The following is a 14,178-nucleotide window of genomic DNA, read 5'->3' as shown; positions in this document are numbered from 1 at the left end:
TTCTTTGTCTATTTTTCCTTTATCTCTTTGAGCATATTTAGGACAATTTTTAAGTCTTTGTCCTGTATATCCTAGGTCTAACCCTCCTCAATGATGATTTCTAATGCTTTAATCTTCTCCTTTGCCTGATACATTGTTTCCTGTTTCTTTGTATGTTTTGTAATTTTTTGTTGAAACCTGGACATTTTAATATTTTAATGTGTTATCACTGGAATTTAGACCCCGAGTTGTCTGTTCTTTAAGCTGGGTGAAGCTGATGTTGTAGAGGTTTCCTCTGATGCCAGAAGCTAACAAAAAAAGGAAGAGGAGGAGGAGGGGGAGGAGGGAGGAGGGAGGAAGGAAGAGGGAGGAGGGAGGAAAAGAAAACGCTTTTCCCAGACTTTGCAGATTGACCTGTGTGAGTGCTCTCCTTCAAGACATAAAACTAGTTTTAGAGAATAGCTTGAGGCTGAAACGTAGGAGCCTCCCTGATCCTTTTCTCCCTCATCTTTTTCTGTGCCTTGTCTTGTGCATGCACATGTAGCTCTAGGAAGTCCCCCTTTACAGGGACACAAACATTTCCTCTTCTCTAGGAAACAGTTTCCTCATGATCTGGAGCATTGCACTGTGTCTAAAAGCCAGCAATCCCTTGCCCCAGGCGGCAAGACTTGACTGTCTTCCCGCTGTGATCTGTAGGAGAGCTGTGTGGGCCGCCTTCTACACGCAGGGCAAGTTCCGGGACACTGACTCCCTCAGGCCACCATCTACTGATTGGGCCAGACACGCAAGCTCCTAGTATGTGCACAAGGGTTCGTTCTCTGCTCCCTCCAGTACCGGGACCAGAGAGCCACACTGATGTGCAGACTGGCTCTGTGCTGAGAGGTGAAAGAGGCATGGAGGGGCCAGTCAAGGTGCCAAGAGAGACCACCACTTTTAAGTAACGATTTGTCTAGATTTAGTGCTCGCGCTGCTCTGTAGTCCCTTTAACTCTTTTCTAGAGCTTTGAGAGAGATGTTTCTACCAGTTCTTGCTGGTTGTTCAAAGCTTCGGTGGAGGAACAAAGCCTCGAAGCATCTCACTCTGCCTTCTTCCTAACTTGTAATACTCTGGATACCTCATTTTTGTACCACTGCTTTTCTTCTCTTCATTCCTTTCCTTTCTTAGCACCATTCTAAGTTTAACTGCTTCTCCTCAGATCACAAAATGCAACAAGTCTATGATTATTTTATATGTACATCTACTCTTGATTTTTTCTTTTGATCATATTTACTTATTCTGGTATCAAGTCCTAGTTCTCATTTTTTTTTCCTTTTAAATAAACAAGTATAGTAGTGGATAATCAATTTCTCATCACTATCCTGTTATACTATTCATCTACAAAATATACATCATAAAATCATCCCATACTTCTTACCTGAGAATTAATGATGCGCACGGTGGTTTTGTTCCCAACGTCTTTCTCATAACCATGTGTAGGAGCAGAGTTAAATCTCAAAACAGCATCATGAGAATCTAAGGGCACATAAGTGACAAGCTTACTTTTTTTCCTCTGCAAAATCACATAATCTAGGAAAAAAACATTAACACAAACCTTTCAAAACCTGGAACTAATTAGATACTACCAATAAAGTTAAGATATTCATACACAGATAATTTATGGTTTATTTAGAATGAGATCCTGGTAGGAGGGAAAATCGACATAGAAATGTACACCTATAAATCCATTCAATTATAAGTGATGCTATATCATCTAAGTTATATTTAGATGCTTGTTAAGTTTTCACATTCCTTACAAATTACATGCTTTATGCAGCCATTCTTCTGAAGGTTCCAAAATATTTGGAAGATGGAATCTTCTGGAACATGCGAAGATGCCAGAAAACAGTGGCTGCTACTCTGAGGCTTCCTACTGCTTGCAGAGCATGGATGCTTGGTCCTAGGGCACAAGAACTGTGTCTAAAGCTGCTGCCTTTACAAAGACCAAGGGTGTGACTCACATGGTTACAGCCTTCAATTCAACCTTGCCACTTTGTGGTGCTGGTTTGTGCTGAAAAAGAAAACCAACCCATTATTTCCATGCAAGCCTATATGCTGGTGGTGATGCCAGGAAGACACGAGTGAGAGCAATATTAGAGCATTCCACCTTCCCAGCAAAGGATGATTTGCTGCTGCAGCCCTGGAGGGTGGGAAGGACCATCAACGTTACCAGCTACCCAGGCTCTTTTATTCCGTAATGGCTCATCCTGGTTCACAAAGTTTGAACTACAACATAAATCACCATCTCGCTTCATTTGACTTGAGACTTTCCCCAGTTCTCTGAGTGCCAGGCTGAGAGTTCCTCGGTGAGAACAAAGCATGAACCTCAACTCCCATATAATGGAGGATGACAAGCAGATGAAGAGTGAAGTAGAGGGAAATAGGCTCACCTCATTAGGGGATGGGAATGGGGGATAATTTCCCTTTCCACAAAGCAGTCTACAAACACAGATCTGTCTTGAAATTTCCTGACCCAGTTAATGTGTTTCCCAGAAACCAGCCTGAAAGGAGAATCAGTCAGCTAATGGGAATTTCTATGGGCTGTCTTGAGCTTCAAAAATCCCATGCACATTTCAAGTTTAACTTGGAGTAATTACATTGGCTCTTAGTGAGAGACTAAGAGGTGAGCTGACGAATTTCTCATCTTACCAAGCACCATGTGCACCCACAGCCCCTGCCACCCCAGCTCCTACCTTCCTGCCCAGCATTTACTGTGACCACCCAAGTACCTGAGGTGGTTTGCCTTCTTCACTTTGAGTCTTTCTACCACCTCCTGAGCAATCTCCTTGGGAGAGAGAGTCTTCTCCTTATTGCCTGTGAGTACAAACTCAACTTGAAAACTTTCACCAAAGAGCTAGTTCTTTACTTCACAATTTAACAACCTGCTCTGCTTCCTCCCTCCCTTCTTTCCTTCCTTACACCTTACTATTTATTTTCTTATAAATTCAAACAATATTTGAGCTAGTGAGTAAATCAGATTACCTAAGGCAGTGGTTTTTACTTTTTGTTCTCAGGAACCTCTTTACACTGTTGAAAAAAATCATTGTTGACAATCCAAACAGGTTGTTTATATGGATTGTATCTACTGATATTTACCACATTAGCAAGTAAAACAAAATTTAAAAATGTTTTTCTGTTATTTCATTTTAAAGTAACCTAACATTAAAAAATTAACTGTATTTGTCAAAACAAAAAACAATTGGTGAGACAAGTAGCACTGTTTTAAATGTTTGCAAATCTCTCTAATGTCTGGCTTTACAGAAGACAGTTGGTTTCTTTCTCATATCTGCTTTTGAATTCAGACTACTGCAATATACTATTTTAGCTGAAGTACATAGAAACACAGATTTGGGCATTGGTCAAAGGAAGAGTATTTCCAGATAATTGTGGGTATTCTTTGATACTTCATCAAAACTTGATGATCGGTAGTTTCTCAAATGTTAGGTCCAATGTGGAATCAAAGAGTATCAATGAACTTTTTGTACTCTGTTTCATTAATACTCATTTGTTTATCTTGCTCTTAAAATATATTTTTTTACCCATCCATAATTTTGTGACATCATGCAAGGACCATTTGGAAAATGTTGGTTCAATAACTGGTAGATTTTCCAAGTATTGATGCATTTCATTATAAAGCATGAAAAAATCACACGTTAAAATCACCATGGATATCATTGGTTTTTCAGTATGAGAAGCTTCCAAGTTCATGGTTAAAAGTTTGAATTTCATCATTCATAACAAATATCATTAGGTGTTTTTCTATAAGTGAAAGAGGCTCAGTTAATTCATTTTCAGGAAAATGTCTGCCAGGTATCCAAGTCTGAATAATCTAAGTATGACTGTAAATATTTTTTTACATAAATATTGTGTTTCATGACACAAATGCCTAGTTCAGCCCACAACTCAATAGCACAAGTCTCTTCCATTGTGTGTTGGTATGCAGAATTGCTTTTTGCATACTTCCCATTTTGTCATACATCACCTTAAAAACACATGCACTCAAGAGATTGAGTTTTAATAAAATTAATAATTTTTACTGCTTCATCAAGGGCTATAAGTAAAACTGGCATATTTTCTCCTTTTACTGTGAATGAAAATGAAAAATGTGAGTTAGTGAAAAATACAATGAGCACTAGTATAGTATAATGTCAATGCCTCTATTTGTGCTAAGAAGCCAACAGTTTTACCCACCATTGCTTTTGCATCATCACTGCAAATGTCAACAGTTAAAAAGTAAAACAAAGTCTTAGTATTGTTATAAAAATAGGGCTTTGGGGATCCTAGTAGTAAGAAGACCATATTATGTGAAGTGCTGACCCAGGGCAATTCTCTCAGAATAGGCAGAAAGTGAGAGATGAGGCTCAAAATAGTTAGGTGACTGCCTGGGAGCTCTGAGGAAGTTACAACACCAGGACAAGAAGTGTGACGCTGTCAAGCCTAAAGTATGGTTCTTTCCACTAAACCCTGCTGCCTCCTTAGACATAGTCTCTAACTAAAGTTAATATGAACAAGCCAAGGGTCCCAAACAGTGGGTACATGTCACATTAAGTAGTAATTCCAATAATATCACCCCTGAAAACATTCCAGCATTTAAATGCATGCTGTCCTAAAATGTGCTGTGTTTTAAGCCTTCGAACAACTTCACAAGGCACAGGGCACAGAAAGGTAATTTAGCTTAACTCCTTTGGAAATGGTGTTAGTCTGAAGAGTTAAAAAGCCAAATGCGTGCTGGAGGAAGTGAGGTGGAGATAAAAGGCTGCCATGGGTGGAAAATTGTGTTGCACCTAGTTAAAGCTGCCAGTGAGTAGAATCAATTCAAAAGGAGGAGGGAGAAGGAGTCCACATGGGAGGAAGAGCTGAGAGTGTATCTATCACGCAGGCATGTTTTGTAAATGTATCCCTGGCTGTGAATCTCTTTGATAATGTGCCTTAAAAATTTAAGCTGTCCATTCATATTTAGAAAATAAGGAACAGTTCAGACAGCAAGCACCAGGGGCACAAAGTAAAGCATCATTTCTGGAGAGGCACTTCCAGGCGAGAGCGTTATATGTGACCTTGAGAGCAGAAGCAGGGCTAAGTGCCTCCACGGCAGGAAGATTAAAATCCCTAAAGGAGCAGCCCAGTCCTGCCTCTGGGATCATGCCCCCAGATCCACGTCCTCCTCCACCACTCTGCACCGATACAGAAGATGAAATGAAACAGCAAAAGAGGGAAACAGCTTGCCAGTGAATGAAGACAACGCCGTGATTCATCTCTGTTCCCCTCCCAGCACTCTGGCCTCTGGTTCGGGCCTGTCTCACCCCTCACTGGGTCACCTGGGACAGGCTCTCACTTCCAGCCTCAGGAGCAACCTCTCTCAAATGCCAATCTTGCCTGTCACTCCCAGCTTAAAAGATCTCAGTGCCTCTGCATCCCCTGCAGGGTAGGTTGAACTGGAGTTTCCGGAAACCCAGAGCCGGGGTTTGAATCTAGGCTCAACCCAGTGATTCCAGGCACCTCCATTTCCTTATCTGTAAAATGGGATCAATCCTATCTATCCCTAAGGGCTGCCAGGCTTCCAGCAGTTAACATGCACAGAGTCTTGCATGTAATGAGCAGCTTATCAGAAGCACCTGTTAATTCAGTTATTAAATGGAGTTGAATGTCTGCAGAATGGCCTGCACAGCCATCCTCCAGCTGACCTCCTGCCTGCCCAGCCAGCTCAGCTCCTCTCTCCTCTCCCCGGCTGCCCCTTGCACTCTTCTGTAGTTCTTAGGCCTGGGCACCTCACTGTTTCTCACCAACTGACTTATGCTGGGCCTTCAGCCTAAATTCCACTCTCTTCCCCCAGTCTCTTCTGATAAGTTTTTCCTAACCTTCCTTTCTCTGCCCAGACTTTAAACCTCGGGGTAGGTTATGATTTCTTTGTCATTTCCACCATGCCAACCTATATGTTTCTCTGCCACTGTCCTAACAACATCATGCTGGAATTGTCTGTTTACAGTTGGTCTCCCCTGCCCCCAACTAGACTGTGGAGGGTTTGAATTTTGGGTGTCTGTGCCTTATTCATCTTTTTGTCACTAGTGCTATAGCACAGTATCTGGTAAATAATTAATGTTTGTTGAATGACTTTATGATCTTCGTTCTCACTTTTTTTTTAAGGTAAGGTAACAGGATATGCTAAATCCCAAGCTCTCTTCAGCAAATGCTAAAGGCATCCTCCCACCCCCACCTCCCTCTCTCTCCTATCTCCCATCTTCCACACACTTCCCAGAATTTGAGTTTGGAGTAAGCTGATCTTTATTTCCAATGTCAAGGCTACTCATGTTAATTAAGAATAGACATTTGCCCCTCTGTGTGTTTTCACAGGACAGCTAGCAGGTGCTCTCTCTAGCAAATTATTATTGCATATACGTATGGGTGAAAAGTATCTCATGACTCTAGGAAAGAATTTTTCATGTTTCCAAAATAATTCCTTTTGCTTTCCAATAACATACTCGAAGTGGAGATGTTTACAATCACTACACTTTTCTCAAAAACAGTTACATGGTAGGACTCAGTCTAAGATCAGAGGAAAATGGGGGTGCATTGCCAATGGAGGAAACACAAGAGGGAGCTAAAGGGCAGCCAATAAGCACAGCTGAAGGGTACGGGGCTCCCTGACAGTGTCTTCCGGACAGCTTAGCCCGAAGAGGCCTCCCAGTACCGCAAAGACGGCCTCCAGTACTTTCCAGCTCTACCTTCAGTTTTGCATAAGACCATGACCTTTGTGAAGTCTTTTGATCTTCACTTAGCCAATTCTCAGGTAGATATTTAGGGATGAAGATGAATTTTGCTAAATACTACAGCATGGTCCCATATGCCAAGTTCCATACAGGAATACACTACATGAATCTGTATTTATTTAAAAAGCTGTTAATAGCCAAGTGTTTGTGTATGTATATGTGCAGGAGAGCAGGAAGGAAAGATTGCAGCCCCTAGCATGCCCGGGGCTGATTTCGGAGATGCTAACTCAGAAAAACAAAGATTTATGTTTTTACAAATTGAATTATGTCATGACCACATGTTCATAAAATGATGGGCACACGACGTGATTCAGAGGAAACTGGTCAGAACAGTAAGGGAATTAAAAACAAACAAACAGGTTTTCAGGTGGGTTCTACAATTCTAATCATGAAGCCTCAAATAAGTGCATACAATATAAATTAAATGTAGATACTAGAAACTAACAAAGATATAATACCGACATTTCATGTTCCCCAGAATCATTCTAATTCCCACCGTCTTTCATACTGTGTCTTCCGAATGCTGAACAGAGGAGAGTTCACAAGGCTCTGGCCAGGGATATTTATGGAGGAATAAAGAGCAAAGGAGCAATCCAAATAAGCAACTATGCTGCAAAGATATTTAAAACAAAACAAAACCAGAATCAAGTTACTGCCTGCTTCAAGGCATAATACTTAAATTCCTTCTCTACATTATTAATACTGGTCCTCGGAAACAAGAACGTATTGTGGTGTTTTTTTCACCCCAGGGCCCTCTAAACCACTGCTGTTTCCTAGTCAGTTGCGGGCTGTGCTCTCTGGCTTTGGTGATCCAAGCTTATCAGACACACGGGCTGGGTTATTATGAGCCTGCTGCAATGCCAGCATGGGTACAGGGACTCTAGACCTCAAGCCCAGGCTTGTTTGTGATTTTTTTTTTTAACTTTTAAAAAAATTTGCATTCAGCCTCATTCTCTAAAATTATCAGAGACTAGATGTGGGTTGTGGAGCCTGTTGACAATTGCATCAGCCCTATTCCAAGACAGCTTGGGTAAATCTGCAACTCTTCAAGCACACAGAACAACTAATGTTCAAATGAAACCAAGAAATAAAAGCTATTGCTTTGCAACAGGTGAGCAATGCACACTGGATATCACTTCCACGTGAGTTATGACCTAATACTCTATTGTGAGGATGTGTTCAATGTGGTTCTTTTTACATCAAGATTGGAGGCCGAGGCTGTGCCTGATTCACATGTGTATTCTCTGCACCTAGTACAGAACCTAGCACACAGCAGAGGCTCAACAAATGTTTGTCAAATGAATGAATAAGGATAAAAGGCCACGACATTTGCTCACTGGCTGCAGCAATGGAATTAGCTTAGGCATAAAGCCCCTGGGGCAAAGGGGTCAAATTGCCGAGATGGTTTGTGTACTAATGGTTGGAGGTCAACACTCGTTCTCCTAAGGGAGCGATGTTCTCAGTAGAAGTGGGAACTCTCCTGTGGGCCCACCGACATGGGTTTAATCCCTGAAGTAACTAAAATTATCATTTACACCCTTCTTGGGAGCTGACACTCCTAATCATTCTCGCCATGGAAGTTCTCCTGCTTTCCCACCTCTTCTTGTTCATATTCCTACATTTCCACCGCATTATGGGTTTAAAAGTAGGCTTTTCTGGGCCAGGCAGGGAGCTAATGTTGTAGACCATGATTTGTGCAGGAAATGAAGTCTAAGAAGGGGCAGAGAGAGGAGGACACCATGGGCAGCTCTGCTGCTCCCAGGCACCCCTTCCTCCAGCCCACACCTCTCTACCTCTGTTTTGCAGACTATAACAAAATCCCCCCAAAGAAGTCCTCTGCTGGGATTTCAAATAGACTTACTGTTTCTCTGCAAGGGAAAAGCACCTGAAAATTCTCCAGCCAACACCAGAAATCTGTCCAGTGCTGGGATCCCGGTCAACCCCACCAGCGAGATCCAGCATCATCCATGGAAAGCGCCAATCCCTGATTAGTTCCACCCCAGGACCTACCCCCAGGCAGAGAGGCCAAAGTCCTCACGATGAGAACCCACCTATTTCCTCCCCCAAGGAGGAGTTCAGGATGGCCCCTGCGGACATGACGACCGCACAGCTCCTGAGGCCGTGGGGGTGCAGCTGGCTCAGCGGCACCGCGGGGACCAGCTTCTCCCATCCCAGCGCGGTGAAAGGCGCCTCCTTCCCGTCCAGAGTCCTGGGGTGCACCCTGGTCCTCAGCTCACACAGCAGCTCCTCTCTGGACCGCCCCACCGCCCGCCTCCCCCGGAAGTGCACCCCGTGCTTGTTGGTGTTCAGGTAATCTCTCATCGCCTTCTGGAGGCGTGGGTTCAGCATTCTGGAGGAGACGTTTCCCTTCCAAAGCCGGTAGAGGAAGGCCCTGGACATGGGGGAGGACAGCCTGTCCCAGTCATCACCCTCCGCAAACACAAGGCTTTTCTGTTTCAGGGGCCTTTTCTTCATTCGCCTTCTCTGGACCTGACCTGCTGGCAAAACCCCCTCCCTTAGGTCGTGCTCCCCGGGAGAAATGAATCGCACCCTCTCCGGAGGGTGGCTGTGGGACCCCGGCTGTCCTGCAGCAAAAAAGTCATTGTCTCCCCGGTAGAAAGCACTTTGAGATCTTCTCTGGATCTGGAATGAAACAAATTCCTCTTCATCATCAAGCCTGTCTTTCACCGGGGTCCATTTCTGCAGGTTGCCGGGCCCCGAGTTAAAGGGGTCCAAAAGGTCGCCATTCAGCAGCTCCTTGTTCCAGTCCAAACTTTCCGAAAAGGAGGGTTCGTGCACGGCTCCCATGATGGCCCTCTGCTTCCCCTGGACGGGCAGGAGCCTTTGGGTCTCCAGGAAGGAGAAGGAACTCGGCACAGGTTCAGCAGGGTTGCCATCGGTGAAGTAGATGAAAATCACCAAGAAGAGGAGCCCCCAAGCAAATATCCCGAAAAGCATGAGTTGCTTCCATTGTTTCAAGTTTGGTTTCATGGCAGGTCCTGGGTCAGCACGCTTGTGTCCTAAAGCGGTGGCACGAGAAATGAACCTGAAAAATAACCAGGTGCTGCAGTCAGCAGACGTGGAACAAGTGCTCAGAGACATTGTTTGGGAACAATATATTTCGAGCAGTATTTCTTTAGAGGAGGGTTAGAATCATCTGGGGAGCTTTGGCTAAAATCAGGTGTTCATATCCCACACTACCCAACCCCCATCCCATCCCCCCAGCTTGCAAGACAGGCTTCATTGTCTCAGCTAAGGTCTTGGGAGAGAGTAGGTGGAGGTGGGTATATACTTGGGGAAACCTCCCCAGGTGATTCAGTTACGTATCTCCCTCCCCACCTTGAGAACCACTTATTCAAGGCTCATCCCAGCAACCTCTCCCAACATCTGAGTTTATAGAATAACAACATGGCTAAGCAAAGCAGGAGAGCCAAGCACAGTTTGCCCTCTCCTACCAGCTTATCCGACCACCCAAGCCTCAAAGCTCATCTACTTTATGCCAGCTGTGCTGTCTGTTCCTAAAAGGTGACCTGATTCTTCAGGGTCTCCCCCAGGGCCCGCAGGATGCCTGGAACATACCAGAAGCCCACATATAGGGTTGAATGAAGCAATGCTTCAGTGGCTGTGGCTGTTGGAGGAAAGTGACACCGGGGTGCTTGTTAACTTCCAGTAATGCCCTCCTACTTCACCCTTACCAGGGATCAATGGTAAACCAAGAGGGAAGTATATTAAAATTTTAAATAAGGGTGGAATAGGGAGAAAGCATGCTGATTCTAGATGAGACTCCAACTGAGAAAGGGTGACAAAGGAGACAGAGATGAAAAGCATGAGATATAATGAAAGACAGAACGACCTTCTTGTCTGTACAGTATTGCAATTAATGTATATTGTGAGGTGGGTAGCACAGTGCTTAGTATTAAAGGAAACAATAAAACATTAATAAGCAATGCTCCCAATCTTCAAGGAGCTCAAGCAAAGCCCCAGCAAGGGAAAAACATAAGGTTTGTTTGTGGAATAATAATTGTGCTTGCTGGAGCTTAAAGTTCAGCACAGAGCCTAGCACAAGCAGGCAACTTAATAAATATTGGCTGCATGGATGACATGACAGAGGGGTGGAGGGTAAGAATATAGGGGCTGCGTGTCTGAGAGCATGCACGGGTGGTTGTTTGGGTGCTAGTGTTGGAAAAAGGGAGAATACTTGGGGGAAAACAACTGGAAAACTATGCCCTTCCAAGAGTGCACAGGCCTTGAGTGCCTATTTGGATGTAGGGGTCAATACTGTAGGGGAAATAGGAGGAAGTGAAGTTACTTGAGCAAGGGAGTAGCATGGATTCCAGCTGGGCTTTCAGGAGATGGTGGCAGATAAGACAGGGGTCAGGGAGAAGCACAGGGAGGCAACAAGGGGGATGAGGAAGTCAGTAATAGAAACTGCACACACAGAAAATCAAGTCTGAGGATAAGCTCCTCAGTGGAAATTAATGACTCATCCATCCCCCTCCTTCCCTGGCACAGGCTGATGGCTGAAAACACACCAGCATGTGACGTGCGCCCATAATGTCATCGGCTGGTGGTTTCACTCAAACAGGTAAAAACTTAATCAACTTAATCAAAATGAGTGTTACCTATGTCAGTGTGGTCACCTTGGGAAACTATACACTGTATCTGGTGGGAAAAAAAAAGATATGCCAAAGCAAGGAAACCACATTTCTTCTGTGGCTCTGAAGCAGGCTAAATGGACACAAATTCTATGATTCTTCTCCCATCAAGAGGTGGGGTCTCTGTTCCCTCCACTGGAGAAAAGCAGGGATTTGACTAACAATATGGCAGAGGTGATACTACGCCAGTACCAGGCCCAGGTTTTAGAGAGCCCAGCAGCAACCACTTCCAAACTCTTAGAACTCTCCCTCTGCGGGAAGCCAGACACAACTAAGATGTCTGAATGCCCGAGTCCACCAGGCAGTGAGGAAACCCCAGGTGGTCAGACGGAAAGGTCATATGCAGAGACAAAGGCAGAACCAGCCCCAGCCGTCTCAGCCATCCAGTCCAGACAGCAGACAGGAAGAGCAAAGAAGTTATCTTGGGCATGCAGGCCCGGTCATGACTCCAGCCCCGCCAATATCTTATTGCAACTGCACAAACGACCCCAAGTGAGAACCCACCCGAGCCCAGTCAACCCGCAGAACCATTCGCAAATGACAGATTGTTGCTGCAAAGCACTAAGTTTTTATGTGATTGGTCACACCAGAATAAGTCACCGGAACAGGCTCTGATAGAAATGTCCAATAAGGAAGCCAAAAAGTGTTTTGAATGATGGCAATATAAGGGTCTAGACACCCAGATGGATTCCATAAACTCCAACATTCATTTAGATGTATAAGTCGTGGCTTTTAAAAAATATTTGCTTGCTCTTATATTCATATGAAAGCATGGCTACAGATTTCATATACACTCACAAATCAAACACACATATGCAGAACTTGCTTTCTCCAAGCCAAAAAAACACAGATGGAAAAAAAAATGGACACAGAAGAAATAATACCAGCAGTTAAACTGCTATGTGCCAGGCATTGTGCTTAGCACTTTTCCTGAATTATCTTATTTGCTCTTCCCAGCACCTAATAGGTTATTTCCATTTTACAGATAAGGAAATTGAGGCCCAAAGAGTTAGCTAAGTCATTTGTCCAAAGCCATGCACATAGCAAGCAGCAGATACTGAATATAAACTGATTAGCTTGATTCTAAGGACCTTTAAACCCTAAATTCTGATTCCATCTGATCATACCGAATGTGGCTATAATTTCTAAGAAAGATTTCTCAAACTATCAGTGGTAAAGGAACATCCCCTTCTCCCACCACCAAATTGCTACAGAATAATACTTTCATATTGCCGTGCCTGAATGTTTTGGCAATGTCCAACTGCTGTAAAAATTTCCAAATTCTTACTCTCAAATTCTGTACATATTTTGTTGAGCACAGTTAATAAACAGTTTGCAGACAAGAACATCTGGGGAATGTACTTTGAATAGCACCTTCAAGCCATCTGTCTAAGCCTGCCCACTTCTGAGATAATGCTTTGTGGTTTAAGGCCCAACCTGAAGGTCTAGAAGTTGTTTCCAGTATTTGAACATTTCTAATAGAAATCAGAAAACTGCCTTTAATAAGATGTAGTTGCTCATTTAAAAGGCAGCCTTTTAAATTACTTCCTGCTGGCCGGAAATCATCATAGCCTGGTTTCCCTGCACTGGTGAATTACTAAAGAATGGAAAACTGAGGATTCCTTATCTTCAGCCACTGACTTGGGAGAATACTTTCTAAACACAGAGTCAAAGGGCAGGGTGTCTGCAGACAGCAGCTGCAGGTGAAACAATGAAAAAGAAACCTAGATCTGTTGGGGAGGAGGGGAAAATGACCCGAAACCCATACTGAACACCATCATGACAGATGAACTGAATGTTCCTTCAGATCAACAATGTCAGCAAGCCACAGGAACGCAAGCCAAGGTGAATCTGACTTCATTTCAAGCTCTACACAGTTTCATGGCAGGCTGCAGAGGATCTGACATACAGACTTCATAATACGAAAATGCCAAGTTCCCAACTGGAGAGAACATCACGACTTTTTCAAGGGGAGTTTACAGACATTAAAGGGAGGACCTCTGGGGACCCACAGAAAGTAAAGGAAAAGCCTAGGATAAGGGGGTCTGTGGTGAGGCCAGAGCCCTGGTGACTGAGTTTGTTCTCTGCGCCTGGTGTGCTGGTTAGGAGAAAGAGGTCATAACTGCGAAGCCCTCGGAGCAAAAGGAATAAGTACTATAACACGAAGAATTATGATTTTTCATTAGGTAAGAATTATGTGGCTCCTAATGCATGGTAATAATAGAAAGGAGTGGGATCACTGCCTCAACTCATGATTACGCCTCAACTTCTAATAATCCAAAAGCTTCGCTGCAACTCTGGAGCTGCAAACTTCTGCTGCCAATTAAGGGAACATTCTCCAAAATGATTAAATCTCAAGGCAACAGCAAATCCTCGGCTGGCAAAATGCTACAGAAATCATTATAAGGATCATGGGTTTCTGTCATCAGCAGATTCCTAAAAACCCTGGTTAGATTGAATTGGGGGCATCATAAATCGCCATCGATCATTCTTTTCCTTGAAATGACCATATAGCCTAATAAAAAGAAATGTTTGCCTAAGCAATAGAAAAAACACATTTTCCCCCTAATATAGGATGTCTGGAATATTATAATGATATAGCTTAAACAAAGTACTCTGTAATGCTTACTGCTATACCCCATCATTAGCTGGTGTGATATAAATTGCATTAGGGAGATATAAGAGGCCCATCAGGCAAATCATCTGTCCCCAGGTGCCAATAAAAAAGTGCTCCCCAATCATAT

General features: G+C 43.6%; 1 protein-coding gene across 5 annotated transcripts in view; it reads right to left on the bottom strand.

The window, feature by feature from the left end:
* The window catches only part of ST6GAL2 (ST6 beta-galactoside alpha-2,6-sialyltransferase 2), a 79,512-nt gene that overhangs the window by 24,726 nt on the left and 40,608 nt on the right, over positions 1 to 14,178 (bottom strand). For 4 of the 5 annotated variants that reach the window (XM_037807292.1, XM_037807294.1, XM_037807293.1 and 1 more), the window contains exons 2-3: positions 8,831 to 9,825; positions 1,394 to 1,491 (exon numbers count right to left, since the gene is read on the bottom strand). In XM_037807292.1, coding sequence (XP_037663220.1) covers positions 1,394 to 1,491; positions 8,831 to 9,770 — 1,038 coding nt within the window. In that variant the 5' untranslated portion in view covers positions 9,771 to 9,825. The remainder of the gene's footprint in view (positions 1 to 1,393; positions 1,492 to 8,830; positions 9,826 to 14,178) is intronic. The other variant, XM_037807295.1, reaches the window with a different exon arrangement.

The sequence above is a fragment of the Choloepus didactylus genome, chromosome 17, assembly GCF_015220235.1.
Source record: "Choloepus didactylus isolate mChoDid1 chromosome 17, mChoDid1.pri, whole genome shotgun sequence".
Classification (NCBI taxonomy): Eukaryota; Metazoa; Chordata; class Mammalia; order Pilosa; family Megalonychidae; genus Choloepus; species Choloepus didactylus.
The sequence above is the reverse complement of the archived record's forward strand: the minus strand, read 5'-3'. Positions and strand labels throughout refer to the sequence as shown.